At 33.5% G+C, this 19,094-nt stretch overlaps 1 protein-coding gene and 1 pseudogene across 1 annotated transcript; both read right to left on the bottom strand.

Moving 5' to 3' along the window:
* Positions 1–3,746: 3,746 nt before the first annotated feature.
* On the bottom strand, positions 3,747–9,900 carry LOC123611144 (olfactory receptor 2M3-like). The gene is given in 3 exon segments (XM_045502725.1): positions 3,747–3,848; positions 3,850–4,791; positions 9,793–9,900. Coding segments are annotated over 2 exon segments (1,032 nt in total). The 5' UTR covers positions 4,780–4,791; positions 9,793–9,900.
* A 7,521-nt stretch (positions 9,901–17,421) lies between these two features.
* On the bottom strand, positions 17,422–18,318 carry LOC123597364 (annotated as a pseudogene).
* Between the last annotated feature and the right edge of the window lie 776 nt (positions 18,319–19,094).

The following is a 19,094-nucleotide window of genomic DNA, read 5'->3' as shown; positions in this document are numbered from 1 at the left end:
AGCTTTCCCCCTAAGGTCAGGAACAAGACAGGGATATCCACTCTCACCACTGTTATTCAACATAGTATTGGAAGGCGTAGCCTTTGCAATCAGACAACACAAGGAAATAAAAGGCATCCAAATCAGCGAGGAGCAGGTCCAACTTTCACTCTTCACAGATGACATGATACTCTGTATAGAAAACCCAAAATATTCCACCAAAAACAGCTAGAAATGATTAATGAATTCAGCAAAGTAAAGGGATATAAAATCAATGCATAGAAATAGGTTGCATTCGTACACACCAACAATGAAGTGACAGAAAGACAAATCAAGGAATTGATCCCATTTACAGTTACACAAAAAAACCATAAAATACCTAGGAATAAATCCAACCAAAGTGGTGAAAATCTATACACTGAAAACTATAGAAAGCTTATGAAAGAAATTGAAGAAGACACAAACAAATGGAAAATATTCCATGCTCCTTGATAGGAAGAACAAATATTATTAAAATGTCGATACTACCCAAAGAAATCTACATATTCAATGCAGTACCTATCAAAGTAACACTAGCATTCTTCACAGAGCTGGAACAAATAATCCTAAAATTTGTATGGAATCAGAAGAGACCTTGAATAGTCAAAACAATCTTGAAAAAGAAAACGAAAGGAAGAAGCATCACAATCCCAGACTTCCAGCTATACTACAAAGCTGTAATCATCAAGACAGTATGGTACTGGCACAAGAAAAGACACTCTGATCAATGGAATAGAATAGAGAACTCAGAAATGGACCCACAAATGTATGGCCAACTAATCTTTGACAAAGCAGGAAAGAATATCCAACAGAAAAAATACAGTCTGTTCAGCAAGTGGTGCTGGGAAAACTGGACAGCGACATGCAGAACAATGAACCTGGACCACTTTCTTACACCATACACAAAATAAACTCAAAATGGATGAAAGACCTAAATGTAAGACAGGAAGTCACCAAAATCCTCGAGGAGAAAGTACACAAAAACCTCTTTGATCTTGGCCACAGCAACTTCTTACTCAACATGTCTCTGGAGGCAAGGGAAACAAAAGTAAAAAATGAACTACTGGGACCTCATCAAAACAAAAAGCTTCTGCACAGTGAAGGGAACAATCAGCAAAACTAAAAGGCAACCAACAGAATGGGAGAATATATTTGCAAATGACACATCAGATAAAGGGTTAGTATCCAAAATCTATAAAGAACTTATCAAACTCAACACCCAAAAAACAAATAATTCAGTGAAGAAATGGGCAAAACATGAATAGACACTTCACCAAGAAGACACCCAAATGGCCAATCGACACATGAAAAAATGCTCAACATCACTCATCATCAGAGAAATGCAAATCAAAACCACAATGAGATACCACCTTACCCCTGTCAGAATGGCTAACATTAACAACTCAGGCAATAACAGATGTTGGTGAGGATGTGGAGAAAGAGGATCTCTTTGCATTGTTGGTGGGATTGCAAGCTGATGCAGCCACTCTTGAAAAAAGTATGGAGGTTCCCCAAAAAACTAAAAATAGAACTACCCTACGACCCAGCCATTGCACTACTAGGCATTTATCCATGGGATACAGGTGTGCTGTTTCGAAGGGACACATGCACCCCCATGTTTATAGCAGCACTATCACCAATAGCCAAAGTATGGAAAGAGCCCAAATGTCCATCGATGGATGAATGGGTAAAGAAGAAGTGATATATATATATATATATATATATATATATATATATGTGTGTGTGTATGTATATATATATATACATACACACACACATACACACATAATGGAGTGAATCAAAAAGAGTGAAATCTTGCTATTTGCAAATACATGGATGGAACTGGAGGGTATTATGCTAAGTGAAATTAGTCAGAGAAAGACAAAAATCATGACTTCACTCATATGAGGACTTTAAGAGACAAAACATATGAAAATAATGGAAGTGAAACAAAAATAATATAAAAACAGGGAGGGGGACAAAACATAAGAGACTCATAAATATAGAGAACAAACTGAGGGTTATGGGAGGGATTGTGGGAGAGGGATGGGCTAAATGGGTAAGGGGCACTAAGGAATCTACTCCTGAAATCATTGTTGCACTATATGCTAACTAATTTGCATGTAAATTAAAAAAATAAAGTTAAAAAAATAAAAGCAATATATTATTAAAAAAATTACTCATTTCGGGGCGCCTGGGTGGCGCAGTCGGTTAAGCGTCCGACTTCAGCCAGGTCACGATCTCGCGGTCCGCGAGTTTGAGCCCCGCGTCGGGCTCTGGGCTGATGGCTCAGAGCCTGGAGCCTGCTTCCGATTCTGTGTCTCCCTCTCTCTCTGCCCCTCCCCCGTTCATGCTCTGTCTCTCTCTGTCCCAAAAATAAATAAACGTTGAAAAAAAAAATATTACTCATTTCAACAAACGCATGAGCTTTGAAGGTGACCTTAGGTTTCAGATAAAACCGCAGCTTACATTCTGATATCAGAAGCAGAATATCTATGTTAGCCACGCTGAAAACTCTGACAAATATAAACTCTGACATAAATGGTTGCTATTCACAGCTGCTAAATTTGTGTTAATTTGTTGTATACAGTGGGGATGTTTCCACACAGTTTTAATGAAACAGTTCATATTCATATTACGGTATAAAGATTTTTCTGTTTAAGCCACAAGAATCTCCAGAATTATATATCTATATCATCTATATCTAAATGATGATCTACATATACATATTTTATACATATATCTAGATAGACAAAAATATCATTATGAACTTATATTTGGGGATGTCACACATGAGATTTAAGGAAAATATGCAGCCTAAAGAAAACCAATACTTCTTCATTAAACAAAAATTATTATGTTTTCATATAATAACAGTACACAATCTATATAAAGAGGAAAATATCTAAGAATGAGAAAAACCATGTTTTAGGATTCATATTTACATTTTAGTTTCCCATGTATAAGACTGTTTGATTTCTATAGGAAAATAAAATAAATGATAACACCCCAGTTATCTACTATCCCGAAGAAGGACAATTTCTTTTTTTTTTAATTTTTTTAACATTTATTTATTTTTGAGACAGAGAGAGACAGAGCATGAACAGGGGAGGGGCAGAAAGAGAGGGAGACACAGAATCTGAAACAGGCTCCAGGCTCTGAGCTGTCAGCACAGAGCCCGACGCAGGGCTCGAACTCACGGACCATGAGATCATGACCTGAGCCAAAGTCGGACGCTCAACCAACCAAGCCACCCATGCGCCCCTAAGAAGGACAATTTCTAGAACAATTAAAGCTCAATGTGGCTATATCACAATACAATACCCCTTATTTCCCATCCAGTCATGACAAATTCATTTACATAATAATCTTATATTCATTCCCATAAATTGCTTCATCATTCACTTTTTAAAAAAAATTGATCACTCCAAATTAAGATTTTTGGATTTCATAAAAAGCATTTTTTCTCCAAGGTTAAGCTTATGACATGTTATAAAAAATAATTTTAATCAATGCAACCAAACAATGGGATGTAGTCATGGCAAAAATTTTTTAAATTGGTATAATACAATGGAATAAATTGCGGATTTTTTTTACTAAATAATTTCCTTATAGCCATAGATTCAAACTACCATAAAAATGTAAACTATTTGAAGAAAAAATGAAAACAATTTTTCAATTTCTAAAATCTTTGTTGTTGCCTATAAATCTACAAAGATCAGGAAATATTAGTTACTTAATTGGATTGATTGAATACATAAATTTAAGCATAAAGCAAAGAAGGTACTGGGAAAAAACAAAGCGTAAAGATTATCAGGCAATTTGCTCTCCAGACTTACCCCTTCCTAACACCTTCATGAATGCTCTGGCCACATCCTTGTTGCGGAGGCTATAGATGAGAGGATTCAGCATGGGAGTAAGGATAGTGTAGAAGACAGACACGAATTTGTCCTGGGTGGGGGTACGATCTGAACTGGGCCTCATGTATATGAACATGGCTGCTCCGTAATACATTCCTACTACCATGAGGTGAGAAGAACAGGTGCCAAAAGCTTTATGTCGGCCCTCTCCAGATCCCATGTGAATGACAGCCACAATAACATGAACATAGGAAGCAATGATTACTGCTACAGGGAAAAGAAGCATAATAATACAGCATATAAATATCATCCTTTCAAATAACAATGTGTTAGTGCATGAGAGAGCGAGAAGGGCAGGGACATCACAGAAAAAGTGGGGTATTTCTCGGGCACCACAATATGAGAAAGACAATGCAACTGCAGCTTCAATTATACCATCAAGTGAGCCAAGAATCCATGAAAAAGCTGCCATGAGACCACATATTTTCTGGTTCATGAGAATTGAGTATCTTAATGGGTGGCAAATGGCAACATAACGGTCATAAGCCATTGAAGCCAACAGGAAACATTCTGCTCCAAGCAGAGACACATATAAGAATATCTGGGCTCCACAACCAGCCAGAGAGATAGACTTCCTGCCAGACAAGTAGTTGAAAGCCATCTTGGGTACAGTGGTGCAGATGAGCATGAGGTCCATGAGGGAGAGTTGGCTGAGAAGGAAGTACATGGGGGTGTGGAGTTGGTTGTCCAGGCAGATGAGGAGAACCATAGCAGTGTTTCCCATGAAGGCCACTGTGAAGATGCCCAAGACCAGTGAGAAAAGGAAGATGTGAGTGGGGCAGTCATTGAAGATTCCTAACAGGATAAAGTCTGAGTTGAAGGTCTGATTCTCCCATGCCATGATAAATGTTTACTGCAAGGAATACAAGAAGTGACAAATGGCTGTGGTTGTGTTATAGGAACATCAAGCACTTCCTTCCCTAAGTCACCACTTCTACCAAATTGCCTAAGCAAGAGGCAATTGTTTCTCTGGTCATAATTTCATTTTTAGACTGGATATATTAAAGCATTGTTTTATCTTGATATGATTATTTTATGTTAGATGAATTATTTTCGTTTAAAAATTTATTTATTTAAATTCAAGTTTGTTGTTAATGAAGAATGTGTGGTTCACAGACATAGTAAGTTACATGTTAAAAATAGAAGAGTTTTCTCAGGGCACCTGGGTGGCTCAGTCAGTTAAGCATCCGACTTCAGCTCAGGTCAGGATCTCACAGTTTGTGGGTTCCAGCACGGCGTCAGGCTCTGTGCTGACAGCTCAGAGCCTGGAGCCTGTTTCAGATTCTGTGTCTCCCTCTCTCTCTGCCCCTCCCTTGCTCAGTCTCTGTCTCTGTCTCAAAAATAAATAAACATTAAAAAAATAAAAATATGAGAACTTTCTCAAGTCATATAATGAGGTTAGAGAAACTAGTCAGCTCATATGCGTAGTGTAGATTATCCATTCATAAAAACTTTATGATCATGGAAGACAAATTTCTGAGAAGTCAATGAGATTTTATTTATGGTTCTTTTTTGTTTTCCATGAAATTTTGCATAAAATTTCTATCAAAGTGTAGAGAAAATCATGTATTGATGGAAATGAGACAAGATTAATCACATGTCAGGTAAGCAGAAGAGATTGAGAAATCAGCAATCTGATGTCCATTATGTAATACTTATTCTAATAATGGTGGGTTATAGTGTAAATAGTTCTCATAAATATACCGTTTCCTCACTCATCTCTAAAAGTGACATGTGTCCACAAGGCAGTCAAGTATTGATCTCAAGATACAGGATAAAGGAGAGTACAAAGGCAAAGGCATGTCTGGTACAGATTACTTCAGCTGTGTGATTTTAGGCAATTAATTCCTGCAATCTTTATTTTACAGTATATTAACCTGAATATTTATAATATCTATATTACAGTGTGTTATTAAAATCAAATTAGATCATATTTTTAAAGTGTGAATATTATCTGGAGTGAAGTTTGTATGATATATATATTTTAAAATAAATATATACTACTAAAAGTAAGAGAGACCACACTTACTTACCTCCACACTATTCTAGCTTACATAAAATTAATCTCTTCCATGTCCTTAGCAAAACCTTTTAAGATTTCTTTGGCTATGCAATAGCATACATATAATTCTTTATTTTCATATTCATTTTTTCCTTTCTTTATCCTCTTTCCAAGAGACAAGAAATTCTTTACTTTCTTTCTTCCCTAACACTCCCTGGACAGATTATGAATATTCATTTTCTTCACCACTTTGGGTCCTTCTAAACTCTTTATCTCTGTAGCATTCAACAATTCAGTGTATATAATATTTCAATCATAACTCAGGTATTTAATACATCCTAAATTTCTGACCAGTTATAAATTCTCTTAGCATTATTCCTTGTATTTATAATACTTGTCAAGAAACTCAACCCACACTGTGTAAGCATAGCTCATGCTATTTAAATTTTCAAGTATTTTTACTTTTTCACTCCTCTTACACACAATTGTTTATTAAATATTTCTAACACGATCTTTTAACCTTATTCAAACTGCGATTCAAAAGTGATTATGCATGCTACAGAAAAAACTTCAAACATTACTACTGAAAAATAACATGAGTTTTCAAGCCTCTGATTAAAATTTATTGACCAACAGAAAATTAAAACATCACTTGGTTTACTATCATTTCTGTGCTTCTAAAAAGCAATATATCCTTTCTACTTCAAGTTTGCTCATGTTGTTATACCTGTTGAAAGTCTCTCTCTTTATGTTTTGAAACATAAATATTAGTACCTATGGAACATTCAGCATATATCTAGTCATTTCCTGACAATTTTCCACTTTTTCCCCTTTAATAGGTAATCTTTCAATCAATTGTGCATCCTGGAATAATACCCAAAACAACAGATTCATCAGTATTAACAACTTGGACATTAATTGCATAAATAACAATTGTATAAATTTGGAAAGTGGAAGTGCCTTGAAAGCTGCACAGGCTGAAGAACTCCATGGGTCAGATTTTTCTTTGGCCTGCATTTGTCTTCTTGTCTTTCTGCTTAATCAAGGCCATATAATGCTATCTAGACTGAATACAGCTTACATAGGTGGCATTATCTAGGGAAGTAAATGTCCTTGACATTCTGCAGTTCACTCTATGTACAAACTTCCAAATCAAATTTCTATGGAGTAATTTATAAAAATAAATTGCTAAAGGGGTGTTGTAATAATTTTTCACTATGCTTTCCTTGTCTCCATTATTTAAAAGTGACAGGACCTGACTCTATATTTAGATCTTATTTTGCTCATGGCTGCTTTTTACAATCTCTGTGTTAACAACAAACTCCATCACATTTTAAATCTATTCCCCTTCACATTATGTCATTATGTGAAAACAATCCATGAATTTTAGCCCATAAAAGGAACGAATGGAAGAATTGCAATGGAGATAGTTAGAACTGTTCAAAACTAACTGGCTTCTATAAAAGTCAGTTAGAAGAATCTTTAATAATTTGAGATGAGAAACAGTTTTAAGTTGTCCATTTTCAGTAGATAAATGTAAAATTTACTTTGTAGTAGGTAAGGAGGTTCTGCCTATATATTCCTGTATTTTTTTATGTTTCTTATTTCTTCAATGTGGGCATACATAGAATGATATATTATTATATTATATTAATTATATATTATGTTATGTTATGTTACGTTATTGCACGATCTTTTATTTTGGCAAACCGATCTCACAAAGTCTCATTTCCTTTACTTTCCTAGGAGAGGAAGCTATAGTAAACAACGTTTCACATTGGTGATCAAGAAACTTATTTCTGAATACTGTCAGCTCAAGCTCCTCCACATTATCTCTCTGAAGCAATGTCTTAGTTAAAATGTGTTATTTTATATTAATAAGTGCATTTAGTTATAGCTATAATAACATGAGGAATTTATATAAGCATTACAGCTATAAAGTTAACAACATAATGTACATTAATCCATTGCTTCATCAAATTTTATCCACATAATTTCTCAACAAATCCCTCATAGTGTGGAATTAATAGACTTTGTCTATACATACTTAAAAAATAGACTATGACACAACTTTAGCTAAATATAATTTATGTTTTTATTAATTATGCTCACCAGCTTCAAGAAATGTATTTTGAAGAAAGATAATTTTAAAAATTGTTATAGGAAGAGGAGAGGAAAAGAGTCAAGTTGACTAAACAAAGACAGTTGACATTCAGGGAATGTTGAAAGACCTTGTGTGTTTTGAATGACCAAATGAGTTGGAAAGAAACTTGAGGGGGATAGTGAATGAGGGAGAGAAAATTGAGAAAAGGAGAGTTTAGTTGAATACATATTAGGATAACTGAGAATTCATCTCTGCTCTATATATGCTGCATAATGTCAATGGAGAAGTCATGCTCTCCCTCCTAATAAAGACAGAAAAAATAAATAGTATGTTATAGATAAAATGGTATGCAAAAAATGTCCTTATGGAAACTTAGGAATTATTCACCTAAATCCATCCTCTGTTTACCTATAAAATTTTCAAGTTACATTTCTCAAAAGTGAGTTGTGATACCTTTTGGAAAGGCTTATCAGTATTTCTAAAAAGCCCATCTATTTGCATCATATCTAAATATTACAGATAAAACTAAGTTTCTATTTCTCACTTTACCCAACACTCTAATTTTGGATTTTCCCAAAGAATAAGTGGATTGTATCACTCCTCTTATAAGTTCAATTCTCAAATGGCTCAAATTAGCTGCAGAGCATATTTCACCATCTTGCTGACCTTGATTTGAGACACTGAAGAAAGTCATTGAAGCATCTATTTTAAAATATTTCTTCTCCATTTTCCAAAACAAACTCTATGTATTGCTACTTCCAGATCCCAAAGATACAACTGAGATAAGTAGGAGCTTAAGTCTCCTTTTAGGAGGTGTCTCTTACTTGATGTCTGCTGTTCCACAATCTTTCACATTTGTAAATCACACCTCCTTTCAAATTCCAAAACAGGACTATCTTTCTTCATGCCTCCTTCTTCATTCCTTAGCTAGCAAGATCTGCATATAAAAAACTTTCAGAAGATGTGTGGTGTCTACCTCTGTTCTATGTAAAGGCAATATTATGGACCTTCAGATCAGACAGTTTACTGAGTTTATAGTCTTGATCTACCACCAACTCCTATGTCAACAGACAGGTTAGCTAATGTCTCTGAGATTTTATTTTAATTCCCTCCATTCCTCTAAGGATTGTTAAAAAGTAGAATAGGTTAATTCTTTAAATACATGTATCACAACATGAATTCATCAGATGAGCATTACTGTCATTACTTACATGCAAATCACATCTCCCCACCCTAATTTGCAATAACCTTAGTTTATTCCTCTTGATTATTTTTGAAAATAATCTATTTTTCTTACTAGATTATTTGTTCCTGATTGGTAAGCTATATGCTTATTTTATATGTGTTTAGTTCAACTAAAGAAAATTGCACAAAAATGAAGCCTATATGATCCTCACAGTGATTGGAAACAAGAACAAATAGACTAGATCCACTGGAGAGTCTTGCAATGATTCTGAATTTAACATTTATAACATTGTTCTAAATAATGCCTTGTATTTAATATCTTCACAGGTATTATTTAATTTAACCTTCAAAAAGATCTGTGACAAATATAAGAAATACATTTATTTTACAGAGACTATAAAGGGGTAAGTTAGAGATCAACATGAAAAAGTGGTCCGTACTTAAAGAACTTCAAAATATCAAAATTTCTAATACATATAGCTTTTGAATAAAATTCTATTCCCTTTGATTGAACATCAGAATGCTTTAGATATTTTGGAATGTACAGTCTCATTCAAACTTACCTTCCAGGTGTTATCAAGAATGATACTATTTACAGAGTAACTGAAATCCTTTAACTTTCCAGAGAAAATATATGCAACACAATTTTAGTAAGTCATCTGTGATTTAATTTCATAATCTATCCAGGGAATTCAGTCCCTGTTCTTCAATTATAATAATTTATTTTAGCACCCATTTTTTCTCTTAGGACTTCATACATAATTAGTTTTCCACCTGAAAATAAGAAAAATAGTTTAGACATTGTTTAATTATGAATAACTGTTTTTGAACATGTGACTTCATATGTGACAGAAAAACGAAACAATTTCTAAACTGTTTGAATGATTTCCTAAATCCAGGTCAAATTAAAATTTGCTTAGTATTAATAGCCATTAACTTCTACTTTATATGCAAATATAAATAAACTAGCTATCAGCAGATGAATATTTATGTAAAAAATATCAAGAAATTCACAATATAAAAAGATGTAAAATGTGACAATATGTACCTAAAATGTAAGGAAGAGTAAAGAATGGGTTCAAACTTAAATGACCAAGAATTAAATAAAGACTGCTATATGCAAAAGAGGTAATATGGTAATAGTGACTATAGACAAATACTCACTAATAAATATGCAAAGAATAAAGTATATCACTAAATAAAATCAGCAAAACATGAAAAGGGGAATGACAAGAAAGGATCATAAAAAATCGTCAGCAACAACCACAAAACAAATAATAAGAAGCCAGTAAACATATATCATTAATAATTACTTTGAATATAAATAAGCTAGATGCTCCAATCAAAAGATATAAGGTGACAGAATGGATTGATAAGAAAAAAGTTCCATGTCATGCTGCTGACAAGGGACTCATTTTAGACCTACATATGTTATCATTACCTGTTCTAGTTCTGCAAAATGTGTGTGTGTGTTTGTGTGTGTGTGTGTGTGTGTGTGTGTGTGTGTGTATATGCTATTGGTATTTCAACAGGAATTACAATAAATCTTTATATTGCATTAGATAATATAAACATGGTAATGATATTTGTTCTTCCAGTCCAGAAACATCGCATATTCTGTCCTTTATTCCTGTCATCTTCAACTTCCTTCATCAATGGTTTATAGATTTCAGAGTACAGCCCTTTCACCTCATTTGTTAAGTCTATTTCTAGATATTTTATTATTTTGGTGAAATTCTAAATGGGCAGTTTCTTAAATTCCTTTTCTACTACTTCATGGTAGTGTATATAAATGATAAATCTGTATATTGATTTTGTATACTGAAAATCTAATAAATTAATTTATCAACTATAGTAGTTTCTGGGTGGAGTCTTTGGGTTTTCTATATATAGTATCATGTAATCTGCAAATAGTGAAAGTTACACTTCCTCTTTACAAATTTCTCTTTGTGGGGGTGCCTGGCTGGCTCAGTCAGTTGGGCCTCCGACTTGGGCTCAGGTCATGATCTCACGGTTTGTGAGTTCAAACCCCGCGTTGGGCTCTGTGCTGACAGCTCGGAGCCTGGAACCTGCTTTGGATTCTGTGTGTGTCTCTCTCTGCACCTCCCCTGCTCATGCTCTGTCTCTATCTTTCAATAATGAATAAACGACAAAAAAAATTTTAATAAAAAACCACATTTCTCTTTGTGTTTTTCTTGTCTGCCTATGTAGCTACAACATTCAGTAGTTATGTTGAATAAAATCAGTGATAATGCACATCCTTGTCTTCATCCTGACCATAGAGGAAAAGCTCTCAGTATTTCATTTTGAGTATGATGTTATCTCAGGGTTTATAATACATGGCCTTTATTATGTTCAAGTATGTTTCTTCTAAACCTAATTTGTTGAAGGTTTCTATCATGAATGAAGTTTTACTTTGTCAAATGGATTTTTTTACTCTATTTAAATGATCACATGGTTCTTATCCTTTCTGTTATTGATATGATGTATCATGTTGATTGATTGGGAATTTTGAACTACCCTTGCAACTCAGTAAAAAACAAATCCCACTTGATCATGGTGAATGGTTTTTAAATGTATTGTTATACTTGGTTTGCAAGTAGTTTTGAGGGCTTTTGGATCTATGTTTGTCCAAGATGTTGGCCTGTAGAATTCTTTTCTAGCCATGTCTTTATATGTTTATGGTATCAGGGTAATGCTTGCTTCAAAGAATGAATTTGAAAGTTTGCCTTCCTTGTCTGTGTTTTGGAATAGTTTGAGAACAATACATACTAATTATTTTTGAAATGTTTGGTAGTATTCGCCTTTCAAGTCATCTGGCTCTGGACTTCTGTTTGTTGGGAATTTTTTGATTACTAATTCAATGTCTTTGATGGTTATCAGACTGTTCAAATTTTTTATTTATTCCTGTATCGCTTTGGTAGTTTGTATGTTTCCAGGAATTCATCCACTTCTAGGTTGTCCTATTTGTTGGCGTATGATTTTTCATAATATTTTCTTATATCTTATAAGTGATGAATCACTGGGTTCTACTCCTGAAACCAATACTACACAGTATGTTAACTAACTTGAATGTAAATAAATAAATTACAAAAAATAGATTGAATGTGGAGAATTGGAGCCCTCATGCATTGATAGCAGAGAATGTAAAATGGTGCAAAACCGTTGGAAAACATTTGGCAGATCTTTGAAAATTTAAACACAGTGGGGTGTGCCTGAATGTCCCAGTCATTTGAGCATCCAACTCTTGATTTCAGCTCAGGTCATAATCTCATATTTCATGTGGTTAAGCCCCATGTCATGGGATTCTTACTCTCCCTCTCTCTCTGCCCCTTTGCCACTCGCATGCATTCTCTCTCTCTCTGTCTCTCTCTCAAAATAAATAAATAAACTAAAAAAAAAGGTTAAACACAGAATTACTATATGATGTAGTGATTGCACTCTTAGGTATTTAACCTGAGAAAAATTTAAATGTATGCTCCCACAAAAAAATGTGTAAAAATATTCCAAGCAGCGTTATTCATAATAGTCAAAAAGTTAAAATAACCTAAATGCACATCAACTGATGAAATAAATAAAATGTGATATTCTCTAACATCCAATATTATTCACCAATAAAAAGAAATTAAGTACTAATACATGCTACAAATTGGGATGAAATTTTAAAACGTTATGCTAAGTGAAGGAAACCAGTCACAAAAAGCCACATACTGTATGATTCCATTCATATAAAATGTGCCAAATAGGCAAATTTATAGAGCTTTAAAGTAGACTTGTCATTGCTCAAGATGTTGTAGGTGCAGGTAGAGAATTAGAATTGACTGGTAATGTGTATGGGGTTTATTTTAGTGGGAATAGAAATATTTTAAAGTTAAATTGTGGTGATGGTTGAACACACTGCAAATTTGATAAAAATTAAAATATTTATATATTGAATTGTACACTTTAAACAGGTGAATTTATGGTATGTGAAGTACATCATAAGAAATCTGTTCTTAAAAGAAAAGAAGAATGATGTGGAGAAATATAAACCCTCAAGAGATGTTATTGCTAATGCATACTGCTATAACCATTGTGGAAAACAGTATGGAATTTCCTAAAAAATTAGAAATAGGACTACCATATGATTCAGTGTTTCCAACTGGTATTTATCCAAAGAAAATAACACTTATTCAAAAAGATATGCATTCCTATGTTTATTGCAGTATTGTTTACAATAGTCCATATATAGAAGGAACCCAAGTGTCCATCATTAGAAGAACAAATAAGATATATATAATCTTTTCTTTTTTACTCATCCATAAAAAATAATGAAATGTTACCATTGGCAACAACATGGATGTAACTAGAGAGTACAATGCTAAGTGAAATACATCAGTCAGAGAAAGGCAAATACCATATGATTTCAATCATGTGTGGAATTTAAGAAACAAAACAAACCAACAAAGGAGAAAAAAAGAGACAAACTGAATCCAAAACCAAAACTGAAGCTCAACAAAACAAAACAGAACAGAAGAATACAAAAACCCAAGCTCTTAATTATACAGAACAAAAAGATGTTTACCAGACTGGAGGTGGGTCAGGTAATGGGTGAAATAGGTGAAAGTGATTAAGAATACACTTATCATGATGAACACTGAGTAATATGCAGAATTGTGAATCACTATATTATACACTTGAAAGTAATATAACACTGTATGTTAAATCTACTGGAATTAAAATTAAAAAAAATCCACTTACTAGGGGGATATAAGAATGGAGTCAATCTCAAAAAAAGATATTGTGAACTTCAAGATAGGTTACTTAAAATTGTTCACACTAAACAGAAAAAAAGATAAGTAAATTAAGAAAAAGTTCAGAACTTAAAGGACTTCTTGGACTTTCATCAAGAACATCATTTTGGAGCATCTGGGTGGCTCAGTTGGATGGGCGTCCAACTTCAGCTCAGGTCATGATCTCACTGTTCGTGGGTTTGAGCCCCACGTCAGGCTCTGTGCTGAGCTCAGAGCCTGGATCCTGCTTCCCATTCTGTGTATCCCTCTCTCTGCCCCTCTCTTGCTCATTCTCTCTCTCTCTCAAAAATAAATAAACATTAAAAAAAGAATATCATTAACACTTACAGAAGTCTCCGAAGGATAAGAGAATGCAAAATATATTCATTTGCATTTCCCTGATGATGAGTGATGTTGAGCATCTTTTCATGTGTATATTGGCCATTTGTATATCTTCATTTGAAAAGTATCGATTTAGGTACATTTTCTATATTTTAATTGATTTATTTGTTGTTTTATCTATGAAGTTGTATAGCATTTTTTATACAGATTTTATAGCGAGCCCTTATAAGGTACAAAATTTGTAAATATTTTGTACAATTTCATAGGTTGCCTCTTTATCTTGTTGCTTGTTGTCCAGAAGCTTTTGAATTTGATGTAGTTCAACACGTCTGTTTTTGCTTATATTGCCTCTGACTTTGGTGTGAAATCAATATATATTTGCAAAGAATGTCAACACAGTTTTTCCTTATATTTATGTCTACAAGTTGTAAACTTTCATATTTTATGTTTTTATGTTAAATGTGTATTTCTTTTATTTTTGGTATGATGTAAGATAAGGATCTTATTTATTTATTTATTTATTTATTTATTTATTTTTGCGCATGGCTGACCAGTTTTCCCTGCATCAATTATTGAAGAAACTTTTTTTCTCATTGTGTATTCTTGGTGTCTCTGTTGAAGATTAATTGAACACATATACTTGGGCTTATTTCTGGTCTCTATTGCATTCTGTAGGAAGTGATTACATTGAATCTGAAGATCACTTTGGGTAGTGTAGCCATTTTAGGAAAGGTATTCTTCCAATTCATATACACAGGTTATCTTTCCATTTCTGTGTGTTTCCATTTCCAATTCATTTCACTAGTGTTACAGTGTAAGTGCAAAGATCTTTTACCACCATGGTAAAATTTATTTCTAAGTGTTTAATTCTTTTTTGATTGATATTGTAAATGGGATTGTTCCTTCAATTTTAATATATGTTGATTTACATACTTAAACTTAAAATAATTCATTTATTCCTTCTACCAAATTTATTTTAAAGTTTACTTATATATTTTTAGTAATCTCTACGCCCAATGTGGGGCTTCAACTCACAAGCCTGAGATCAAGACTCACACTCTCTTCTGACCGAGCCAACCAGGTGCCCCCTCATTGTATCAGTAATTTTAACGGAGTCTTTAGTTTTTTCTAAATACGGTCATCCAGTAGGCCAATAGGGATATTTTACATTCTTTTAAAATTAGGTGGCCTTTAATTTTTTTTTTCTATTTCTTAATATTCTAGCTAGGGCTTTCAGTACTCAGTTAAATAGAGGAGAAGCAGAGGACATTCTGGTCTTGTTCTTTGTTTTAGAGGGAAAACTTTCAGCCTAACACCAGTGAGTATGATGTTAGCCTTGGGGTTGTCATATATGGCCTTTCTTACGTTGAGTTAGCTGCCTTCCCTCTAAACCCACTTTGCTGAGAGTTTTTACTCATAAAAGGATGCTGAATTTTGTCATAATTTTTTTTCTCTGCATCTATTGAGAAGACTGCGTTATTTTTTTTTAATTTTTTATTCTGTTTATATGATGCATCAGATTAATTCATGTATCTTGAACCACACTTGCATCTCAGAAATAAATCCTACTTGGTCGTGTGTAATAATAATTGAAAATAATAATTGTAATGTGCTGTTGAATTCAGCTCGCTAATAGTTCCTGAGGAATTTTACATCTGTGGTCATCATGAAATGTTGGCCTGTAATTTTTATTTTCTTTTAGAGTTCTCTCTCTTTGGTATCATATTAACACTTTTCTAATTAAAAAGTTTGGAAGCATTCCCTGTTCATCATTTTTTAAGAAGAGTTTGAGAAGGATACTTATTAATTGTTCATTAAACGTTTGGTAGAATTCACTAGTGATGGCATCTGCTCCTGGAATTTCCGTGTGGTGTGGTTTTGGTTATTGATTCAATTCTTTACTTGTTAATGACCTGACTCAATTTTCCATGTCTTCATAATTCTGTATTTTAGGTGGTATATTTACAGAAATGTGTCGTTTTCTCCTAAGTTAGTTAATTCCTAGACAAATAGTTTTTCATAGATGCTTCTTATGATCATTTGTCATTCTGTGGCATAAGTTGCAATATCTCTTTCACTGATAATTTCATTAATTTTAGTCCTTTCTTTTTTTAGTTTAACTGAAGATTTGCCAATTTCGTTTATCTTCTCAAAAAATGGTTCTTTATTACATTGATTATTGATTTGGTTTTAATAGTCTCTGTTTAATTTTTATCTACTATCTTGTTTATTATTATCTACTTCTGTTAAATTTGGGCTTTATTAATTATTATTTTTAAGTTATTTTAATCAGTTAATTTAAGATCTTTTTTAAATGTTGATATGCATCACTATAAACTTTTTACTTAGAATTATTTTTGTCACATTTTATAAATTTTTCTATGTCATATTTTCCATTTTTATTTTTTGAAAAATATTTATTTCCCTTTTAATAAATTTTTGACTCATTGTTTGTTCAGGAGTATGCACATACATATACAATGGAATATTACTCAGCCATCAAAAATGATGAAATCTTGCCATTTGCAATAATGGGGATGAAGCTAGAGTGTATATAATAAGTGAAATAAGTCAGAGAAAAACAAATACCATACAATTTAACTAACATGTGTAATTTAAAATATGAAATAAATGAACATAGGGGAAAATGATTGAAGCGAACCATAAAACAGACTCTTAAGTATAGAGAAAAAACTGAGTATTCTTAGAGGGGCGTTGGCCACTGGGATGGTTTAAATTAGTGAGGAGTATGAAGGAAGGTACTTGTTCTTTTGAGTCCTGGGTGTTATATATAAGTAATGAATCACTACATTCTGAAACCAATATTACACTATATTTTTACTTACTGGAATTCAAATATAAACTTGAAACAAAAAAATTTTAAAAATAATAAAAAATCAAATATTTGAAGAAGAAAAGCAGCAGAGTTTTTAATTTTCTAAATCTTATGTTTTCCCTATAAATGTACAAAGATCAGTAAACATTAGTTATTTAATTGTATTGGTTAAATACATAAAGTTAAGCATAAGGCAAAGAATAAAGGGAAATAAAACCTAAGTATAAATATTATCAGTCTATTTACTCTCTAGACTCTGCCTCCCCTATGAAAGCTTTGGCCACTTCATTGCTGCAGAGGATCTAGATGAGGGGGACTCAGCATGGGAGTAAGAATGGTGTAGAAGACAGACACCATTTTGCCCTGGGTGGGAGAATAATCTTAAGCGGTCCTCATGTATATGAACAAACCTGCTCCATACTACTTTCCCATCACCATGAAGTGAGAGGAACTGGTGGTAAAAGATTTCCATTGGACCTCTCTAGACCCCATTTGAACGACAGCCACAATAACATGAACATAGGAAGCAATGATTATTGCTACAGGGGAAATAAGAATAATAACATAGAATATAAATATCAACCATTAAATAACAATATGCTGGTGCATGAGAGAGTGAGAAGGGCAGGGACATCACAGAAAAAGTGGGGCATTTCCTGGCACCGCAATATGAGAAAGACAATGCAACTACAGCTTCAATTAGACCATCAAGTGAGCCAAGAATGTATGAAGAAGCTGCCATGAGATCTTAATAGGTGGCAAATGGCAACATAATGGTCTTAGGCCATTGAAGCCAACAGGAAACATTCTGCTCCAAGCAGAGACACATACAAGAATATCTGGGCTCCACAACCAGCCAGAGAGATGGACTTTCTGCCAGACAAGTAGTTGAAAGCCATCTTGGGTACAGTGGTGCAGATGAGCATGAGGTCTATGAGGGAGAGTTGGCTGAGGAGGAAGTACATGTTGGTGTGGAGCTGGTTGTCCAGGCAGATGAGGAGAACCATAGCAGTGTTTCCCATGAAGGCCACTGTGAAGATGCCCAAGAACAGTGAGAAAAGGAAGATTCAAGTGGGGCTGTCATTGAAGATACCCACCTGGATAAAGTCTGAGTTAAAGTTCTGATTCTCCCATGCCATGATAAATGTTTACTGCAAGGAATACAAGAAGTGACAAATGGCTGTGATTGTGTTATAGAAACATCAAGCACTTCCTTCCCTAAGTCACCACTTCTACCAAATTGCCTAAGCAAGGGACAATTGTTTCTGTAGTCATGTGTTTTTTTTTCATTTTTAGACTAGGTATATTGAAGTATACTTTTAGCTTGATATGATTTTTAATGCACAATGAATTGTTCACATAGTTACATCATAAAAATATGAGAGTTTTATCAAGTGATATAATCAGGTTAGATCAACTAGTCAACTAATATGTGTAATATAGATTATCCATTCATAAAAACATGGTCATGAAAGGCATAAATGCCTGAGAAGTCAATGAGATTTTCTTTATGTTTCTTTAGTTTTTCCATGAAACTTGGCATAAAAATTCTATCAAAGTATAGAGAAAATCATATACTGATTTTAATGAGACAACGTTAATCACATGTCACGTAAACAGAAGGTATTGAGAAATTAACAATCAGATGTCCATTAAGTATTTTTTTCTAATAATTGTGAATTGTAGTGGAAATAGTTTGCTCATAAATACACTCTTTCACTTGTTTGAAAGGCTCTTTCCTCATATTTTGGCATATAAATAATAGATCTTATGATAAATTCAACACACATCAAGTCATCTTCTGATAATTTGACACTTTTCACTCCCTTGTATAAAGCAATCTTTCAATCAAATGTGCATCCTGGAATAATACCAAGAACATCAACAGATTCATCACTTCTTTCAATTTGGAACT

The sequence above is a fragment of the Leopardus geoffroyi genome, chromosome A1 (assembly GCF_018350155.1).
Source record: "Leopardus geoffroyi isolate Oge1 chromosome A1, O.geoffroyi_Oge1_pat1.0, whole genome shotgun sequence".
NCBI classification, from domain to species: domain Eukaryota; kingdom Metazoa; phylum Chordata; class Mammalia; order Carnivora; family Felidae; genus Leopardus; species Leopardus geoffroyi.
The sequence above is the reverse complement of the archived record's forward strand: the minus strand, read 5'-3'. Positions and strand labels throughout refer to the sequence as shown.